This window comes from Caretta caretta, chromosome 8 (assembly GCF_965140235.1).
Source record: "Caretta caretta isolate rCarCar2 chromosome 8, rCarCar1.hap1, whole genome shotgun sequence".
NCBI lineage: Eukaryota > Metazoa > Chordata > Testudines > Cheloniidae > Caretta > Caretta caretta.
In genome coordinates this window covers 57,730,114-57,750,333 of record NC_134213.1, presented here as the reverse complement: position 1 = coordinate 57,750,333, position 20,220 = coordinate 57,730,114, and the positions used below count along the sequence as shown (strand labels likewise).

General features: G+C 36.8%; 1 protein-coding gene across 2 annotated transcripts in view; it reads right to left on the bottom strand.

The window, feature by feature from the left end:
• PLA2G4A (phospholipase A2 group IVA) overlaps window positions 1-20,220 on the bottom strand; it is a 134,863-nt gene that overhangs the window by 25,852 nt on the left and 88,791 nt on the right. For both annotated transcript variants that reach the window (XM_048861619.2, XM_075131539.1), the window contains 6 exons: window positions 16,434-16,570; window positions 10,617-10,839; window positions 8,951-9,065; window positions 5,253-5,390; window positions 4,806-4,898; window positions 1,028-1,099 (listed from right to left, as the gene is read on the bottom strand). In XM_048861619.2, coding sequence (XP_048717576.1) covers window positions 1,028-1,099; window positions 4,806-4,898; window positions 5,253-5,390; window positions 8,951-9,065; window positions 10,617-10,839; window positions 16,434-16,570 — 778 coding nt within the window. The remainder of the gene's footprint in view (window positions 1-1,027; window positions 1,100-4,805; window positions 4,899-5,252; window positions 5,391-8,950; window positions 9,066-10,616; window positions 10,840-16,433; window positions 16,571-20,220) is intronic.

The window sequence follows — 20,220 nt, the reverse complement described above, 5'->3', positions numbered from 1 at the left end:
GCCAGGTGCTTCAGAGGGAATGAACAGAACAGTAACCATCAAGTGATCCATCCCCTGTCGCCCATTCCCAGTTGAAAATATTTTCATATATAAAAATCAAGATAAACTATTTGGGCAAGATGGAGATAATGGTTAAAATGTCAAAAGTACTTAAGTGGCTAGGATCCTAAATCCCATTTACAAAAGTGACTTAGAAGCCTGAGCCCCACTGACTTTCAATTAGAATTATGCTCCTAAGTGTCTAAGTCACTTTTTCCAAAATACAAAGTTCAAGTTCCAAATTTTACCCAATATGGTGGCCTTAGGTCCAGAATGGCAATACTGAGGACACTCACACAGGTATCTGGAGGCACCGGAAATGCTAATCAAAGACAGTGGACTTAGACTGAGCCACACTCAGCTGAACTTTTGATTAAGGGCCCTTTGAAATCAACAGGCATCTATCTCTAGCTTACTAGGCTGATGACCAAGCCAGGGACACTGGTGAACTTGCTAGCTCATCAACTTCAGCTTTCTGGGAAATATGGCTTGATGAGGTTACTGTCTCAACAACTCTCATGTGCTAGGCTTATGCCAAGATGTGGGCTTCTGTGACGATTATTAGAGCAACACTGCTGGCTTTCTGAGCTGATGTTAAGGCACAAGTCTCTGAGAGGTCATTTGTTTACCAGCTTGAACAGTCTGAGCTGATAGGAAGAGAAAGGCCTCAGTCAGGTCTCTTGCTCAGGTCTCTTGCCCTGACTAAGCTAAAGCCAAGGCATATACTTTTTTAAGGTTGCTGGCTCAAGCAGTAGAATTTTACCATTGGCATCAATGGGACCCAACAAAGGACAACATACATGGGTAAGTCAAACGGGATTCAGCCCATTTTGGGGGTATGTACATGATTGATCGCAACAAAGGTCCCTACATTTTCTTTTGCCATCACAAGCACCTTGCTTTAGCTAGAAAAATCAACAGTATATATAGAGAAAGTGGAGCAGGTATAGTAAGTAAAACATGCCCTGGACCATGGAGTTTTCCTTACCTTTTGGTCCCTGTGATTCATCTTCACTGTCTGAACTATCATTGCTCACAAGATGCTTTAGCCTAATATTTTCTGTTGAAAAAAAAATATATATACAATATATTAAATTGTTAGATCTAAGCTTACTAGGAGATCAAAAAAGTATCAAGGTGTATCATTGTATAGTACTTGTGATAGATAGGAAATGAAAACTAAGCAAGACAGCTGTAGGGAGTCAAATTATATTTGGACATAACTGTGAAGAATCTATTGTGTGTGATCCTGGTTTGGAATTGTTGCAAAGTTCAGGATAGGTTTGCCTTTTTTTCACAGGAATTTGGCATTATCCAATGGAATTCTCCTTTCAAGGCAGAAAATCCTCTTAAGAACAGGTGGAATTTTAAGGTGCAGTCCAGACTTAAGCATGGGCAATGCACACTAACATCCATTGTGAATTACAACTGCTTATACCAGGGTTGATTTCTTCAAGATTGTAAGCAAAATAACAAAACTAAGGACTGTTTTGCAAGCCCACAAAATAAAACTACTTTAACAGAAATAAGCCTGACAACAAAGCCATATATTCTCCTCTGAATGTATGCCTTTAATTTGTGGTAATGGGAATGCCGTGTGCATATCAATTACCCCTCCACATTCTGGGAAGTAAAAGAAAACAAGAAAATTACATAACTTTAATACAAATCTATTTTGGAGGGAAAAACAAACAAAAAATCAGCAGTTAGGCCAAAGCAATTAACGTCAGTGGAGAAGCAGGCATTTTATATTTCACTCCATTAATCGACAGAATGAACACAAGGTATGTATTTGGCAAAAATCTATTTTCAATCAGGATAAGATCACTGTATCCAAAATAATCAAAGTCAGCCTGAAACTGTAAATTACTTGGGATTTTTCCAAAACCATAAAAGAATATTAAAAAAAAGGTAAAGGATTTTTGAGAGCTGTGCAATTAAAGTAGCAATGCATTCCACTGTCAGATCAAATAGCTCATAAAGGAGATTAATTTATGTGAAAACTATTTTCTAGTCAGCAAACTCTGTTTTCTTTAATTATTTCTGCTACTACTTTCAAGTAACCAACTATGTTTAAAATAAGGAAAGCCTTTCTTGAAACAAATGGATTTTCAATTTTCATTGTCTTTAGTTATTGAACTTCAGCTGAATTATAAGTTAATTATTATTAACTTATAATTCAGAATTATATGTTTTATAAACAGCCTAGTGTTGGAAAACCATCTTCAGCTGATACTGTGGGCAATGTGTGTTGGAACAAACAAGCTCACCAAGCTCCCAATATTCTGACTTCTTCTGTTTGGTTGTAAAGATTTAAATTGGGATTTTCAAAGTAGACACCCAACTGCTATTAAATTCTATGAGAATTTGGTGCCTAACTCCTTTAGGGTCCTTTAAAAATTCCAGCCTTAAAAATTCTTCCTCCCCAAGAAAATTTATAATGTAAATAGTCTATACTAGAAATCTGAAAACAAGAAGACTGAAAACAAGAAGACTGTCTTCTCATAATTGTTTTGAATAGAATGGAATAGATATCATACACCAATTGCCTCTTCCTAAAGAAAATCACCCATGTTATTTATGACATAAACCAAATTTTTGTCATGGCAGGACAATGACAGAGTTCATTTTGGGCCGAAAATTCTTTGTTTGGGATTGTACTTTATACCATGTATATTATCCAATCAAGGATCAGAACAACTAAAACATTAGGCAAGTAGCAACATTGTATTTCCAATACTTTTGCTAGCTCAAAACAGAAAGCTTGATTGAGAGAGATTCAGGCTAACAAAAGGCATGTGGAAATTAAATTTAAATGTGCTATAAATATAACACTGTATCTATATTGATTGTTTATGAGGATAGTCCTTTTAGGATTAGATATTACACTGTAGAAATCTATACAGACACACAAGCGTTTCTGTCATTACGGATTTTCTCCTTAGATATTTTCACTCTTGAAAACTAAATAGCTACTCAGACACTATCTAAACTATTGTTAATGCTAATAGTATGCAACAAAGACAAACGTACAAATTCTTGGATGATGACAAATAATATCTGACAAGACAAAAATTAACAACCAACCAAAAAAAGAAACTATTAAAAGCCACAAATATAGATTTTGAATGTCAGAGATGTATTTTTTAAAGACAAAGATATGAGAAATAGCTTATTTAATTCTCATGTTCAGTGTGATTTATAGATTTTGGGTAAAATCCTGATTCCACTGAACTCAGCTGAAGTTTTGTCATTAGCTTTAATGGGCCAGGAATCCACCACAGTTTTGCCACTATAATATAGTTCAGGTTTCATCCCCCTTTCCATGGTAAACTCTCACTTTGAGGTATTTTGTATTTGTCTGTAAAAATTCTCACAAACATGAAACATCTCAAACCAAGAGCAAGGGTTTTATTAATGAAAATAATTTGAAAAATATATTTGGAAGTGTAAAAAATAAATATTATTTTTTAAGGATTTTTTTCCTACCAGAGAAAAGAGCTCTTTAAAAATTCAAAGTGATGCCCTGTTCTAGTAAAGCAATTAAGTACAGGCATAACTTTAAACACATAAGTAAACGTAGTGATTTTTATAGGGCTACTCATGCTTAAAGTTAAGCATGTGCTGAAGTGTTCTGATGACTAATGCCTAAGTTCCTATGTTTCAGTACCTCAAAAATTAACTCAAATAGACAGATTATTATATTAACCAAATCATTTTTTCTTTATCCAGTGAGTTTTGTTGCTCATGAACTATACCAGACAGAAAGCCCTGTAGGATGAATTCTTCTATTTGCCACAAGACAGGACAGCATGACAAAGCTAGCTTCCCCATATTGCCCCAGCAATAGTCTCAACCACTAGACAGAAGGTATAGTGGAGTTTTTATGCCCAGCCAGCCCTCTTCCACTCAACTCAGACTATCGACATAGGTGCTGACTATTCTGGTTTATTTAGAGGTTTAAATGCATTTCATGTGCACCTATCCACAGTCTCTGGACAAAGTACAGGAGTAAAAATCATTCCAATATCAAAAGCTTTAAAAAAAACCCCAAACTAGCATTTTTGAAAGATGTACCTTACCACAACCATCAAGCTCCAACATTCCCCTCCCTACAATGATGTGGACACTTGTCCAGTAGAAAGTGAATGGAGACCACTAAACTAATTTAACAGAAATTAAACTATCATCAGATGGTAAGAATTTAGGGCACCCTGGAATGGAATGGAACTGGCAACCAAAAGGTGAAAAGCTCCATTATCCCTTTATCAATTACATGAGCAGTCCCATCTTCAAAGACATTTATTATAATGGCAGGTAGCCATGAGGGCAGGTTTTCAGCCTATTGGCTCCTGAAGCTGACCACATCAATCAGAAAAAGCACTTTGGTGTACGTATATTTAAACCATCATGTTTTTTAAAAAATCTGTTTAAATAATATTTATGTGCAAGACCTCTCCTCTTCCAATAGCCCTGACACAGGTCAGGTATGGTGCCTATTCAGACTACAAATAAATAAAAGTGGGGAAAGTATTGAAAAAGTAAGCCAATACTAATTCTCTTCCCTTGCCCTCCAAGTCCTTTACTGGTGTCTATCACTGTAAATTGGTGAAAGGAAATTTCCCTGGCTTTTGACATACAAGAAAAGGTTAACACAGTGTCGTACACCCACAAACAGATCTAGAGTGATAGTGATGTTTGAGTTATTAATTCACTAAAATATTAATACCAGATGCTGGCTAATAGATTTGTTTTTGTTACATTACCTAATTCTTCCTCCATGGTGGGACCTTTATTATGAGAATTGGAAACTCCAAGTACTCTGTTAAATAATATAGAAAATGCACTGCCCCAAACGCCTGAAATGGGAAGAAAATGACTAAATCAATGGAAACTTGCAGAACAAAACATATGTGAAATTATTTAAATAGCTAATTCTACTTTGAGAATGCATTGGAATAACACAAACAATGAGATTTTTGGACAGATTAGATCCTAAATTCAGATGTACACTATATAATGAAATTCCCATCACTGAATATGGAACCATTCTTATGGGCTCCCACCAGGCTATTAAAATATTACTTTTTGTACAGAGGTTATTCTTGTGTCAGACTGTTTCTGATTACAGAAAGACAAACTTAAAAGCACTGGAGAGAAGAGAATTGAAATGTCAGTTTCGTTTTATTTATTTATTTTAATCATTCACTTACCCATGAAGAAGTGCAGGGGGTTTTCTTCATGTTTTTTTACCACTGTTCCCATAAAAAATTTACTTCCAAACAAATCAGGAGGCATGAATGTGCCATACTTCGCCATACCGATCTCATACGGACTGAATTCCACCCAATCTGCATGCATAACATAAAGAAATTAGCTCACATTTTCCCTCTAGACATAAATGCAGCATGAACAAAAACAATTCAGCTGTAATATACACAAATGGCTGGCACCTTTCTCCAAGAGGAAAGAAAAGCATACAAGGAAATATACTGGATGGTAAGTTTTTCCCTGTTCATTTGCTATAAAATGCTGGAGATATAATTAAATTGAGAGAGTTTCTCCAGGACACGTGATCTGTGTATGCTACAGGTCAAGAACCCCTGGAAATGTCTTCCAAGTTATGCAGAAGTCAAAACGCCCTTCGACATCTATGGGAATTTTGATCCTGAAGTTAAGTTGGAAACCTCACTCATTCCTACCATAACAAAATGTGTTTAAAAAATTAGGCAGGCGGTGGCAGGGGGGAGAGAGATAGTGATTGTGGATTTGAAACAGGCTATACAACATCTGGGTTCCATCTCATGCATCAATGTGAATCACCAACCTAATTTCACTTAGGAGCTTAAGTTCCATTTCCAAAAGTGACCTACACACTTCAACATCTAAATCCCATTGACTTACAGTAGGAGATAGGCTCTGAATATCTCTCTTCTGTAAATAGAATTTACACGTTTTTGAAAATTTTACCCTGAATCCAGTGAAATGCACTCACATTGCAGGATTCAGCTCTAAATCATGAATTAATAAAAGAAAACGATGGTAGACAAAAATACAACCTAAAATATCTGGTCTTCATTCACATTGTCTTATAATTGAATGCACTCTTTTCAACAACAATAACCTATTTAAGTGCCCTTATAAATCAATCATCAATACTGAAGGGAGTGACATACCATCTGTCGTATGCCTTCTTAAAGGTGACTTTAAAATATATTATAAACATACCAAAGACTCAAAGACGAGAAAAGACACCAGCATTCGATTTCTAATGTCAACAAAACTTCTGAATACATGAAAATACCACCTATAAGAGAATCTTTTTAATTTGAAGGAATGTTTTCTTGTATAGAGTTTAATGAAATTAATGTGACGGTGAAGTACCAGTATAAGAAGCAGCCTAATGTTAGAACACACAGTGTTTGGCTAACAACGTGTTGTCTGCAGGTGTTATTTTTTTAAATCCTTTGTGACAATTGATTCTTGCTTATGAAAGAAACTGCTTAGAAGATTCCAGCAAAATGCAAGGTGTTAAGCTTTTTCTCAGATGCTGGTGAAATTCAGCGATCTGGGTAAAAAGAAAATAAAAAGGAAACCATATCTGTCTGAAGAGGAAATATTTGACCAGGACTACTATGTCATTCAAACTTCACAGCCTGGCAAGGTTGATTGTGGGGGGTATAAATTATCTGATCAAAATATACCATACACACCCAAGCAAAAACACTTGAAGTGTTTCATACATACAGGTACAGGCATGGGAGGAAACTTAGAGACCCAATGATATTAATCTGAACATTAATGCACTTTAGCAGTTTGATCTTAATAGTGTAACTAAATTTAGGAACAGAGTGGCCAGAAAACCAACAAATTAAATGAATCTGTCATAGCCAAGCCTTGGTATTTGCATAGAGGAAGATAATTTTTCTATTCAGACCCAGAGCATAGGGAAATCAAGCGATCTTTTTTCCTGTAAATTAACTGATCTCACTTTTAGTCACTCATCTTGTTGGAGATGGGTCGTGTCTCAGTGGTAAGACAGGACTCAAACTGTCCGGAGACACAAGCTTTGACCTGAAGGGAAGAAGCTATCATAGTGTAAATAATTATATATCTATGTTCAGTACTCTTCGTAGTTATATCAATACCCTGGTAAGGCAATGAACCTAGAGAAATCTTAATATGTGATTACTGTCAAAACCCCTTGTATTTTGTTTTTCTTCTTGCACTGTATAAATCTTGTTTGATGATACTATGTCTGGAAATTGAATAGTCATTTGCACCCTGTAAGGAGTTGCGGTGGTTTGGTTTTGAGCACTTGTGGCAGTGCCCTTTTTAAAGGCACTTACATCAAAATAAGTTATCCTCATCTGAGGCCTGCTCCAAACATTACTGAAGTCAATGGAGGAACCACCAATTGGCTTCAATGTTGCTTGCATCTGTCCCCTGATGTAAATCAGTGAAACTCCATTGTGGAATTATATGGATTTACACAGCTGAGTAGATGGCAATTTTGGCCTATTCTGATATGAGGAGGCAGACAGTGAGGAGTCCCATTGGCTTCAATGGCACTTCAGTAAGGGATGCAAAATTTAGCTTCTTATACGTGGCAATGCTGAGAAAATAAGTGTGCCATGAGAGTGTTTCCAACTGAACCGTGCAACTTATGCATGCATGCACCTGACTCTCTCTGAAATGTTGGTAACAATCATGGGTTTGCTATACTCAATTTCAGGTGCAGCAGCTCAAAAATCTAAACTTGGATTGACCTGGCTTCAGTTAACTTTTCTTTCTGTTGCAATTTGTCTTTTATATGTGAAGAAATTTGGGAAATCCACAGTGCAGCCAGTACATGTTTTGTGAACTCAGATTTCTCACCATAGGTAAATCTGACTAACTAGAGCTATATACGCTGGTGCTGTGAATCTGTCAGCTCTGACAAGGGTCACTGTCTGACCTTGCTTTAGTAAAAATAGCTGGATAGGTTTTTATAAAAGTTATCTCAATAAAAACTTTCCTGAAATAAACCATATTAATTATGTTTAGTTAGTAATTATTACTGTTCTGGGCATGACCGGCGCCACTAGGGTCAGAAATACTATGAATAGAATGAACACTAAGAGCCGTCAGCATAAAAGCAGATGGCAGCTGCATGAAATCTTGCACCATCACCTTTCTGAGGAATGTTATCCTATACAATTAATGCACCTCAACAAGAAGGAACAAGACAGGATTTATCTTACATCCAAAACCTAATAAGTAAGAAAGTGGAAGTATTTTTGTTCAAAACCTACTGTACCTCAAGTCAAGACAAGTTATGCAATTATATAGGGAGGGAATGAAAATTATACTGAATGGAAAACTTCAAGAGCATGGTACACTAAATATACTGATAAGGATGACAGTCTTAAAAGAACACTGTTAAGTTAAAATAAATATTTAGAAGGAAAGGTGGTCTTGTGTTTCAGACATTAGAGTTGGACTCGTGAGCAGAGTTGATGGGATGCCTCCTTCACCTCTCTCCAGTGGAAAATTTAAACTTTTCCTCAAAAAAACCACACTACTGAGAGCGTCTTCGGTTTTCAGCTGAAAATGTTTCAGTTTTCCATTGAGAAGTAGAATATTTTTGAGGAAAGCAGACACTTTCCACAAACATTTTCATTTGGTCAAAAATCTAAAAAAATCTGGTTCAATTTCCATATATTTATGAACTTTAATAAACTTTTATCATTGCTTTAAATTAACCCAACCTCTTTTGTAATTCTCACAGTGGGACCAATAATTCAAGATTTATCCAAACCATGGGATATTATTCGTCCAAAAAAGCATTAAGAAGAAGTAGGACTTTTTTTAAAGTGGGGGGGGGGGGAATCTCACAAATGACAACTAAATAAAGAGACTGAAAACATACCTGCAAACATAAGTTCTGACACATCAGGTTTGACATGGAGACAAGTAAAAAGTGGCAGAGCACACTGTGCCTCATTGACTTTCTCTTTCATCTTGCTCAAAGTGGTATTCATCCTCTGCAAAAAAAAAAGAGGAGAGAGGTTACATAAAAACTATTGGTACAAAAGCACTCTGGAAATGGATGACCTGCTGCTATTTGGGGAGACTTCTAGTTTTGCTGAAATCATCAAAAGAGAAAAAGGAACCCTTGAAAAATCAGAATGCATCACCATAAAAGGAGCTAATCTCTATGAATGTCACTATCTGTACAACACATGTTAATGTACAGGAATCAAGGTAGTAAATGCCTAAAGCAGCTCCCATTCTCCCTGAACTATTTACCATATCCGAGAGCAGGGGGAGATTTTGGGGACCTCATTGGGATGTTTTGAAAATTTGGCAGAGATATGCAGGATGAAGTCAGTGTCTCCCATACACTCTGTTTCCTGTGACTGCTGGGGTAGCAATATTGGTGGACACTGAAGATTCTTATCTTCTGTTGTTATATATGGGCTTGTCTACATGCTATTCCAGAATAGCTATTTCTGATTAATTCCTTGTGTGGATACTCTTATTCCAGAATGAGATTGATTTATTCTGAATTATATCAAATCTGGATTAAGAACATTCAAAATATACTACTCTTAGTCCATAATAAGAGCATCAACACATGAAGTTAATTGGGAATAGTTAATCTGCTTTAAATACATACCTGGACTTATTCCAGATTAATTTTCATGTATAGACAAGCCCTAAGAATAAGCATCAAGAAAAATATATCAGGAGGCTAGGAAGGTCATCAAAACCTTAATGCTGTCTCTTAAACTGAAGCACCATTTACTAAAATGTGATAGATATAAGAAATGTGATCTACTGCACAGGACAGAATCCTGGGAGCCAAGAATCCTGGGTTATATTTCCAGCTCTTTCAATGACTTGTTGCTTCAATTTGCATATTCAGCTAAATTCTCTGGGCTATTGTTTGTTCCTCTATGTAACAAGAATAATCATTCTAACCAGCCTCACCCCAAGAGCTGTTTTGCCCTCCTCTCTGTCAATATTTTACTGCTATTAACCTTGGAATAAGTCAATATCTGTATAGTTTATTTGTACATATGCACACTATAGAGTATCAGACCAATCTATAATATTCTATTACTATATTTCATTATGTACGTACTCTTTGCTTACTGTACATGATTAAAGGCAAATCCTGCTCACATGATTCACTGGACTTCAACAAGCCTATTACATGAGTTGGTCAAGCAGGATTTGCATTTAATACTGCGTAACAGTACTATCCTATGGCATCTCTTTCACTTTCAGAAAGTTGGTGATAGGAGACTCATAAAATAAATAAATAAATAGACAAACTGGATCTGGACTATTACCTCATAACAGACTTGATAGACAAATGCTGCCTCTTTTCTTATTTACTAAATGTGCATGGACAGATTGCAATTTTCTTGAATGATTTAGTTATTTAAAATTATTTGACAAATATTCGTGCTATTAAACGTGTTTGATAAAATGTTAGTGAGGACACAAAAAGGTCAATTCAAATGAATATCTGCAGATGTTATTTTCCAGTATTCTCACAGCTTGAATAACTATAAAAACACACTTACATTTTGGATAAGTGTTTCCCCTATCAACATTCCGAAGATATCAGTGAATGTTACAGGCTGCCCAGAACGTTTCTTATTCCATAATGCTTCAATGTAGCGTTTGACTTTCTGAGGAGTGAGCAGCAGAAGTGGGTTATGACTGACAGAGTTCATCAATTCTTCATTAATCTCCTTTGGTCCTTTCCTTGGGAAATCTGGGTGAGAATACAAAGATGACATGTACCTGTAATGAAAATACAGTGATCAATAGCTCTGTCAATAAATACACAAGACACTCGCGTCCTGATTTTGCAGTTTGCAGTATAAAGGCCCAAATGAGCTAAATTTACAACAGACGGACCACCTAAGTTTTATATTTCACTCAATTTAACAGATTTCCTATGTGATTATTCATTTTCCGCAAAACCCTGGAGTTTTTATGCAAGAAAAGCTCCCATGGATGGGGAGTTCTGGATTTGACCTTCATGTCTTATTTACTCCCTTTAAAACATGAATATACCATGAGTAAAATTTTCAAGTGTGCCCACTTTTGAAAATGAGACCTAGGTGCTTTTGAAAAATGTTAGGACTGTCAAGCGATTAAAAAAGCAATCACAATTAATTGCGCTGTTAAATAATAATAAAATACCATTTATTTAAATATTTTTGGGTGTTTTCTACATTTTCAAATATATTGATTTCAATTACAACACAGAATACAAAATGTACAGTGCTCACTTTATATTTACTTTTTATTACAAATATTTGAACTATAAAAAACAAAAGAAATCGTGTTTTTCAATTCACCAGTACAAGTACTGTAGTGCAATCTCTGTATCATGACAGTTGCTCTTACAAATGTAGAATTAGGTTAAAAAAACTGCATTCAAAAATATAACAATATAAAACTTTAGAGCCTACAAGTCCAATCAGTCCTACTTCTTGGTCAGCCAATCTCTCAGACAAACAAGTTTCTTTACATTTGCAGAAGATAGTGCTGCCTGCTTCTTGCATTCAATGTCATCTGAAAGTGAGAACAGGTATTTGCATGGCACTGTTGTAGCTAGCGTTGTGAGATATTTACATGCCAGATGAGCTAAAGATTCATATGTCCCTTGATGCTTCAACCACCATTTCAGAGGACATGTGTCCATGCTGATGGGTTCTGCTCGATAACGATGCAAAGCAGTGTGGACCGACCCATGTTCATTTTCATCATCTGAGTCAAATGCCACCAGCAAAAGGGTGATTTTCTTTTTTGGTGGTTCTGGTTCTGCAGTTTCCAATAAGGGTGTTGCTCTTTTAAGACTTCTGACAGCATGCTCCACACCCCATCCCTCTCAGATTTTGGAAGCCACTTCAGATTCTTAAATCTTGGGTTCAGTGCTGTAGCTATCTTTAGACATTTCACGTTGGTATCTTCTTGTCAAATTTGCAGTGAAAGTATTCTTAAAACGAACAACATGCGCTGAGTCATCATCCGAGACTGATATAACATGAAATATATAGCAGAATGTGGGTAAAACAGAGCAGGAGACATACAATTCTGCCCCAAGGAGTTCAGTCAAAAATTTAATTAATGCATATTTTTTCAATGAGAGTCATCACCATGGAAGCATGTCTTCTGGAACGAAGGCCGAAGCATGAAGAGGCATATGAATCTTTAGCACATCTGGCATATAAATATCTTGCGACGCCAGCTACAACAGTTCCATGCGAACGCCTGTTCTCACTTTCAGTTGACATTGTAATTATGAAGTGGGCAGCATTATCTTCCATAAATGTAAACAAACTTGTTTCTCGTAGCGCTTGGCTGAACAAGAAGTAGGACTGAGTACACTTGTAAGCTCTAAAGTTTTACATTGTTTTGCAGTTATGTAATAAAAAAAAACTACATTTGTAAGTTGCACTTTCATGATAAAGAGTGTACTTTTATGAGGGGAATTGAAAAATACTATTTCTTTTGTTTATCATTTTTACAGAGCAAATACTTATAATCAAAAATAATAATATAAAGTGAGCACTATACACTTCATTTTCTGTGTTGTAATAGAAATCAGTACATTTGAAAATGTAGAAAAACATCCAAAAATATTTAATAAATGTCATTTGGTATTCTATTGTTTAACAGAGCAATTACTCGTAATTAATTTTTTAATCATGATTAATTTTTTGAGTTAATCACATGAGTTAACTGTGATTAATTGACAGCCCTAAAAGTTTTATATAATTTCTTTTTGTATCATTGATATATTCAGGCATGTCCCTAGTTTAGAGGATATGTATATTACATTAAAAAAATTAAGCTGAAGTTAAGAATGAAGAGCTAGAAATAACTCAAGTGGAAAAAATACAGGAGAATGTTTTATTTTAAAAAGCCACACACACAAATATAACCCATAAGCTAAATTTTAGAAAGATAGGAAGGTATAAAATGAGGTTAAACATATATAACACTCACGCACATACACAGAATATAGTATGAAAAGTTTTACTCATGGTATATTCTTGCTTTTAAAGGGTTTGTGCATGCATACATACAAACACACAGAGAGTTATGCTTATTTAGCTCTTTTCAGGCTCCAAATACATTATTTTACATTATTTGATGAGTCAGTTCTCCAAATGTAAACGTGACTATACGTGAAAGCTCCAAATAATTATTTAAATTGTTCAATTAAATATAATCATGTTAATAAAACTATATGTGCCAACTGCATTATGGTCTTGACAATTATCTTTCAGCAGCAGATCTTTATCCAGACACAAGGCTCAAAAACTGAAGTTCTAAACCACTCCTTATTTGGGCAAAACCTCTCTTGAAATAAATGGGGTTTTGATTGACGAAGGGCTGCAGAATAGGGCTCCCAAATGCACTGCATTTCAATTAGATAAAACTTGCTTATTTATATATATGCTTGAGGATTACAAAATTAGAGAAGAAATTATTGCAACAAGCTATATTTGCAATAATATAACAGTACAAACAGTATTCTGTACTGTATGCTAACAGTACAAAAAATATTCTGGCAATTCAGTCTTACTCAGAGAATGACCAAACAAATTTCTCAGTGCCATATTATCAACTCTGACTTCATCTCATCTAATGTACTGACTGGTATGTATATGAACCACTTACACTCATACCTAACCTTAAAAAAAAGACCAAAGCAATCCCACTGCCACCAGTGAGTATTCACATACTTAAGGAAAGGCATGTCCATAAGGCTCCAATCCAGCAAAGCATTACTGAGGTAATAAAACTTACCGTAATTCCAGGAAATTCTTTAAAACACTAAAATGGAGAGCTGGAAAATAATTCAAAGCACATATGCTGATACTTAAAACCAAATTGACTTGACCAGCATTTACACAACTTAGCAGCCATCTCATAAATTAGGACTGAAATGGAGAAATTTAAGAAGTTGATTGCAAATATATTTTTAAAAAATGGACAAGCAGCCAGATACTCCACAATCATTTACAAAGTAACTGAAAGATTAAAGAGTTTATAGCAGCATCCAGCAGTTTGTAACTCCTCTTCTTAAGAGGTAAAGAACATATACATCTAAGCTAATATAACAGCTTTTAAATACTCACAGCAAACAACGGTTTGATGATTGGAGGTTATGTAAAAGTACACAGCGTCCTCATGCAGTAACATGTACTCTATATATCTTTCTACAGTCCTCTCTTTTAATCTTTCACTTTTTATTAATGCCATTTGAAAATTAATAGAAGTGTGGGTTATCAGTTAGCAAGAGCCAGATATTTTCACAGTTAAGGGATAGTGAAGGGTTAATATTTTGTGCAGTGGTTTAGTGTGTTTTAGAGTTTACCAAGTGGGCAGGAAGCCTCTGGATTCTGTCACTGCATAGCTGGGGGATTTTAGATCAGTCATTTATTCTCACTGTGCTTTAGTATAATGAAACCTATGCCACATGTCCGATACAAGATATAACTAATGTTTGCAAAGTGCTTTGAGAGTTTATGGTAGTGCAAAGTATTAACGTGTATCAAATCACAGGTGAAATAAGTACACCAGCAAACTACAGTGTGTGTGAAAAAAGGAAAGTGTGATACAGAAGATCAGTCTATGGTCAGGCAAGATGACTGACACAATTAATGAGGCAGACACTCTCTTCCAAGGTCAAGCACACATCCTGGGGAACAGGCAGAAACCTTCCCTTTCCCGCAAGGGAAGGAACAGGGAATACTCCACCCTTCAGATGGAAGGCATAACCCTGTTCCTGGGGGATAAATGGTATGGAAAAGAAAAAAACAAGGAGGTACTGGCTAAGTGTCAAAAATAGTATTTCTTTATATTACACAGGACAATTCTGAACCGGTGTTATTACCCAGACTGTGCGGACTTATTTGTTTAAACCCCAGCTATTTTTAAACTTATTTTTCTGACCTGATTGGTTTAAAGAATTTTACTATTTGGATTCAAATTCTATTATCTTTACAGGTTTCAGAGGAACAGCCGTGTTAGTCTGTATTCGCAAAAAGAAAAGGAGTACTTGTGGCACCTTAGAGACTAACCAATTTATTTGAGCATGAGCTTTCGTGAGCTACAGCTCAAGAGCTGTAGCTCACGAAAGCTCATGCTCAAATAAATTGGTTAGTCTCTAAGGTGCCACAAGTACTCATTATCTTTACAGTACATCAACATACAGGGTTGAACTCTAACCAACGCAGTGTTTGTTTAAAATGTAGCTCAGTGAGATCCAGACCTCAGGCACAACCGGCTCACGTTCTGACTAGTAAGTATCTAATTCAATGAACTTGCAGACTCAGCTGAGGCAGGAAGGACATCTGTCATTCCCCTCAACACAGTTTACCAGGGCTGGCCTAAAGGGGAGATATAGGCTTGGCACCAGTCCGATGTTGGCTTCTTTTCTGGTCTCAAACTGAGCAAAAGCTGGTAACAGCAGAGGCACCCTTCAGCTATATAGGAAAAAAGCAAAGCACCACCAGCACACACAGTTTCTGCCACATCTTGGGTTTAGCATGAGCAAATCAGTCATGTGGGCACAACATGCCCACTTTTCTGCAAGCCATATTCCATTCTCCCCTGCTCTTACCAATGGTAAAGAACTTCATATGAGACCATCCATTGTTAAACTCTCCAGAGAAAACAGGAATATATCTCAAAAGCCAATAATTGGAGACAGGGCTTCTTTCTGGCACTGTGTGTTCCCATCTTCTTATGTCCACATGAGAGATGTCTACTTAGAACTTGGCACATACACTGGTTGCTATAAATGCATTAGTATATCTTCACCCTGTTATGAAATTCTAATGGCCTTGACCCAGTTCATTTCTGCAGCAAATCCAACACGCTCACACCTAAGTCTCTTCACAAAAAGTCTGATTTTTGTTTTCTTAAGCAAGGAAAAATCATCAACCTTTTTTGTGTGAATTTGTTCTTAAGTGGCTAGAGTCCCTGGTCAAGGGCTCCTATGGCAGAAAGTCCACAAGGCTACGGTGATGCCAAACTGTATCACCCAGCATGAAAAGTGAGGACACTGGTTGTATAGTGACATGGCTATTGGAGATGGGAACTGTGTTAATTCAGATCCTCACTGATCAAGCTCCTATGCAACCCTCTTGGGAGTTGACGTTGCCTACATCCTGGCAGGTACTCCAAAATACTAGCAACCAAAGATCAACTCTATTGCCACTCTACTGCACTGGATGGAGAATGCCTTTCCTCTGGTGATTGTACCCTACATCATAAAATACATTCTCCCAGTTATCAGTGGAAAGTTTCCACTGCACCAAAACAAAGCGGGGGGGGGGGGGCTGTCACGAGGGAGGGTGCAGAAAGCTTACCATGTAGATCCTGATAGACCAGCAATATATGTTGTACAGTCTAAAATTCCTGATTCGTAGAGCGCTTTCATAACTCCAGAAAACCCCACCATGGCCCGAAATCCACCACCTGAACCCAATACCGCTATCACTGGTACCTGGAAAAATGAAAAAGACAGCACACAATACAGTTGGCTTCTAGGATGTATTTTAAAGAGCTAAATACATTTTGTGTCCACCAATCAGTAGCCAAAGACATCAGACTTGTGCAATTAATAGTCACCATTCAACAGTCCCCACAGCAGAGACTCAAACATGAATCCTTATCTCTAGGCTGCAGATCTAACAGGAGAACCAAAAAGATTCTTCTTAGCATTAGAACTGTTCTTTTTAAAATGTATATTATAGAAGAGTGGCAAATAGTCCAGTAAAAATCTGTGAAACGAGACCTTAAAAACAAAGGCTATGAAAGATGCCATGGCACTATTCATGAGTAATGAATCTCCTGCCCAAACTTACCCTCCCTACCCATGATATGCGGTGCAGTGTGTGTAATTTGATTGCTTCGATCCTCCCAAAGATAGCTGTATTTCAGTGGTGCTGCATTATTTTTTATTGTATTACTCTAGCACCAAGGAACTCTAATCATGGACCAAGACCCCATTGTGCTAGCCGATGTATAAACATAGAACAAAACAAAGGCCCTGCTTTTGAATCCCCAAGGGAAAAAGGCACTACAGAAATGTAATATCTTGTAACTGTAAAGGAATCCTCCTTGATTCACAGATCACCAACACAATACACCAGATTCTGATCTCAGTTCCCACTGTGCCAAATCTGGGATACTTCCACTGGCTTCAGTGGAGTTACCCTAGATTCACACTGGTGAACATGAGATCAAAATGTGGCTGAATAGCTCAAGTGAGCTCAGCGAGAACATTATGATTCTGTGTCAATGAAGCTGCTGTTTCTATATACCATGCTGCTTAGTACTCTCCCTGAAAAAGAACGAGTACAATTTATTTGAAGAAGTCTGTATTTGTAGCCAGCTTTCTAAACAGTTAATTATAAATTTCTCTACACTATCCTGCTCCCCTCAACACCACTCCACCAACAGCCCAGGATATAAAGAAAAGAAAAGACGTTACGCCTAATGATCTAAAACTAATAAATCCACAGAAATTTTTTTTAAAAGGAAACACATCTAAGTAACGTTTCAGTGAAGGAACCAAATACAGTGAAATTTCAGCTCTACAGCCTTTATCAGAGAGACGTGGCTCTCTCTTTGGAGAGTGTATTAGTCATTTCACTTACTGACAGCTATTGGACTGGATGCTCATCCACACGTAGGTTTTGGGCACCCATGATTATTCTTTAGGCGGTCTTTAAGTTGGCCCTTATTGCACATCCTTATTTATAATTTAATGATCTAACACACCTTTAAAGGGGTCATACTGTTGACAAACTTAGTTTGTGCTGAAAAAATTTAGAGTCCTTTATTATCAAGTTTTACTTCAGTTCAAGTGTGAATAGATATGAGATATTTCAGTCAAATAGGAAGGGGAGATGGATGGAAATCCTAACACAGCCATAACTAAAGCTCCACTACCATGAAAAGAAAATGCCATGCAGAATGACTTTAAAGAGTCCGATTCCACACCTTATACACACCCCAAACTCCCACTAACTCTAGGAAGACTTTGGACCCAAAGGATCTAGAGGTTCTGATGTATCTATTATCCTAGTCTTGTGCCATACCCCTACCACAGAAAAACGAGTTAGACAAAATAATTTCCAACAAAAAATTGAAAACAGACTTCTCTCACAAGGTTGAGTACCCAACATTTACAACAATTGTGTATCTGTTTCATGTCCATGTGTATCTGTTTCATTTCATTTATTTGTCCAATGCATTCTAAATAGTAGGCTGTGTACATTGTTTATAAGCAGCTGTGGAATTCAATGAAGACCACCAATTATAACAATTCTTAATTGCTTAGCTAACTCCCTAACTATTCTCTTTCACAACAATAAAGGGAAGATTTTCAAAGGCACAAATGGCAGATAGGCACCCATCTCCCATTGACTTTCATTGTGCTTTGTGCCTTCACGTGCTCCTCCTCAATCTTTTATGGACTCAAAGTAGTTAGGGATTAGGGAGGAGGGGAAACTATTAAATTAGCAGAGTCCATTCCCTCCATTAGCACCGGATACTGTCCTCATCTTGAGAATTTAACTGATGCTATTGTTGACTATAGGACAAATGCCAAGTTATACATTTCCAAGGTGGAGCTGTATACGGATATACAAAATACAGAAAATGCTATTGGATGGCCAAAGCGAATGCACATCAGAAACAAGGGAGGGGAAAGAAATCCTCAAACCAGTGAAGAAAAAAGGAAAGGGTGATGGAATTTCACTAACAGGGTGAAAAGAAAAGGAGTACTTGTGGCACCTTAGAGACTAACCAATTTATTTGAGCATGAGCTTTCGTGAGCCACAGCTCACTTCATCAGATGTGTACCGTGGAAACTGCAGTACACATCTGATGAAGTGAGCTGTGGCTCACGAAAGCTCATGCTCAAATAAATTGGTTAGTCTCTAAGGTGCCACAAGTACTCCTTTTCTTTTTGCGAATACAGACTAACACGGCTGTTCCTCTGAAAACTAACAGGGTGAAATCCTTGCTTCATTGAAGTCAATGGCAAACCTCCCATTGATTTAAGTGAGGCCACAATTTCATCTCTCTCTTTTTCTTAGTCTGCAAATCCCAGGAAAGTCAGTTTGGCCCATAGAGTGGTAAATTAATCCCACTATCTAATCTCTGGTCTAATCCCTCTAATAGTTATCTCAGTCCCAGTCCATTTCATTAGCTGTGGGAATAAAATAGCAGGTAACCAAAATCACTCATCAATTTATACATCTCACTGATGACACTTCTTATACCAATGACAGGAAAGTGCTGTACATTATCTGCAGTATGATTTCAACATGCTAGCCAACATGCCAATCATAGTTTACTTAAGCAATATTAAATCAACAAGGGCAAGATTGTGCAATTATTACTCACAGGGACTAGTGCCCTTCTCTTCATTTAAATGGCACCATTTGCACAGTAAAGTACTGCAAGTAAGGGTGGAAGGATCTTGCTCTACTGCATTTTATAACAGCATGTGATTCTTTTGATGAAAGCAAAAAATTGTTTTAATTTCATAGAATATCAAGTTTGGAAGGGACCTCAGGAGGTCATCTAGTCCAACCCCCTGCTCAAAGCAGGACCAATCCCCAATTTTCGCCCCAGATCCCTAAATAGCCCCCTCAAGGATTGAACTCACAACCTTGGGTTTAACAGGCCAATGCTCAAAACGCTGAGCTATCCCTTCCCCCCAGTTTGGATTTTATTAATTTCAGTGTTTGCTTCCTGTACCTGCACTGAGACATTTTCATATTTACAGTGGTTGGAAAGATTTTAAGGATGCAGAGGAAACAAATGTTATAGTTTACTTATTTATAGTTTACATGGGAATTTTAACACAGGCTGCAAATTTTAAGTCAACATTGAAATAAATCAGTAATGAACCCCACTTTTGCTTCTTAGATCTAAAACACGTAGCCAGTGGAAATGGCTGCACCCAACAATTGCAAAACTTTGGATGTCATATTTGACCTTCCGCTCTATACAAAAGATTGGATTTTAATTCAGTAAAAGAAGATTAACTGATTAGTGTTTGTACAGCACTTTTCAGATGTAAAGTACCATATAAGTTCTAGGTATTAATAATTCCAACCACAGGTATTTATTGGCATT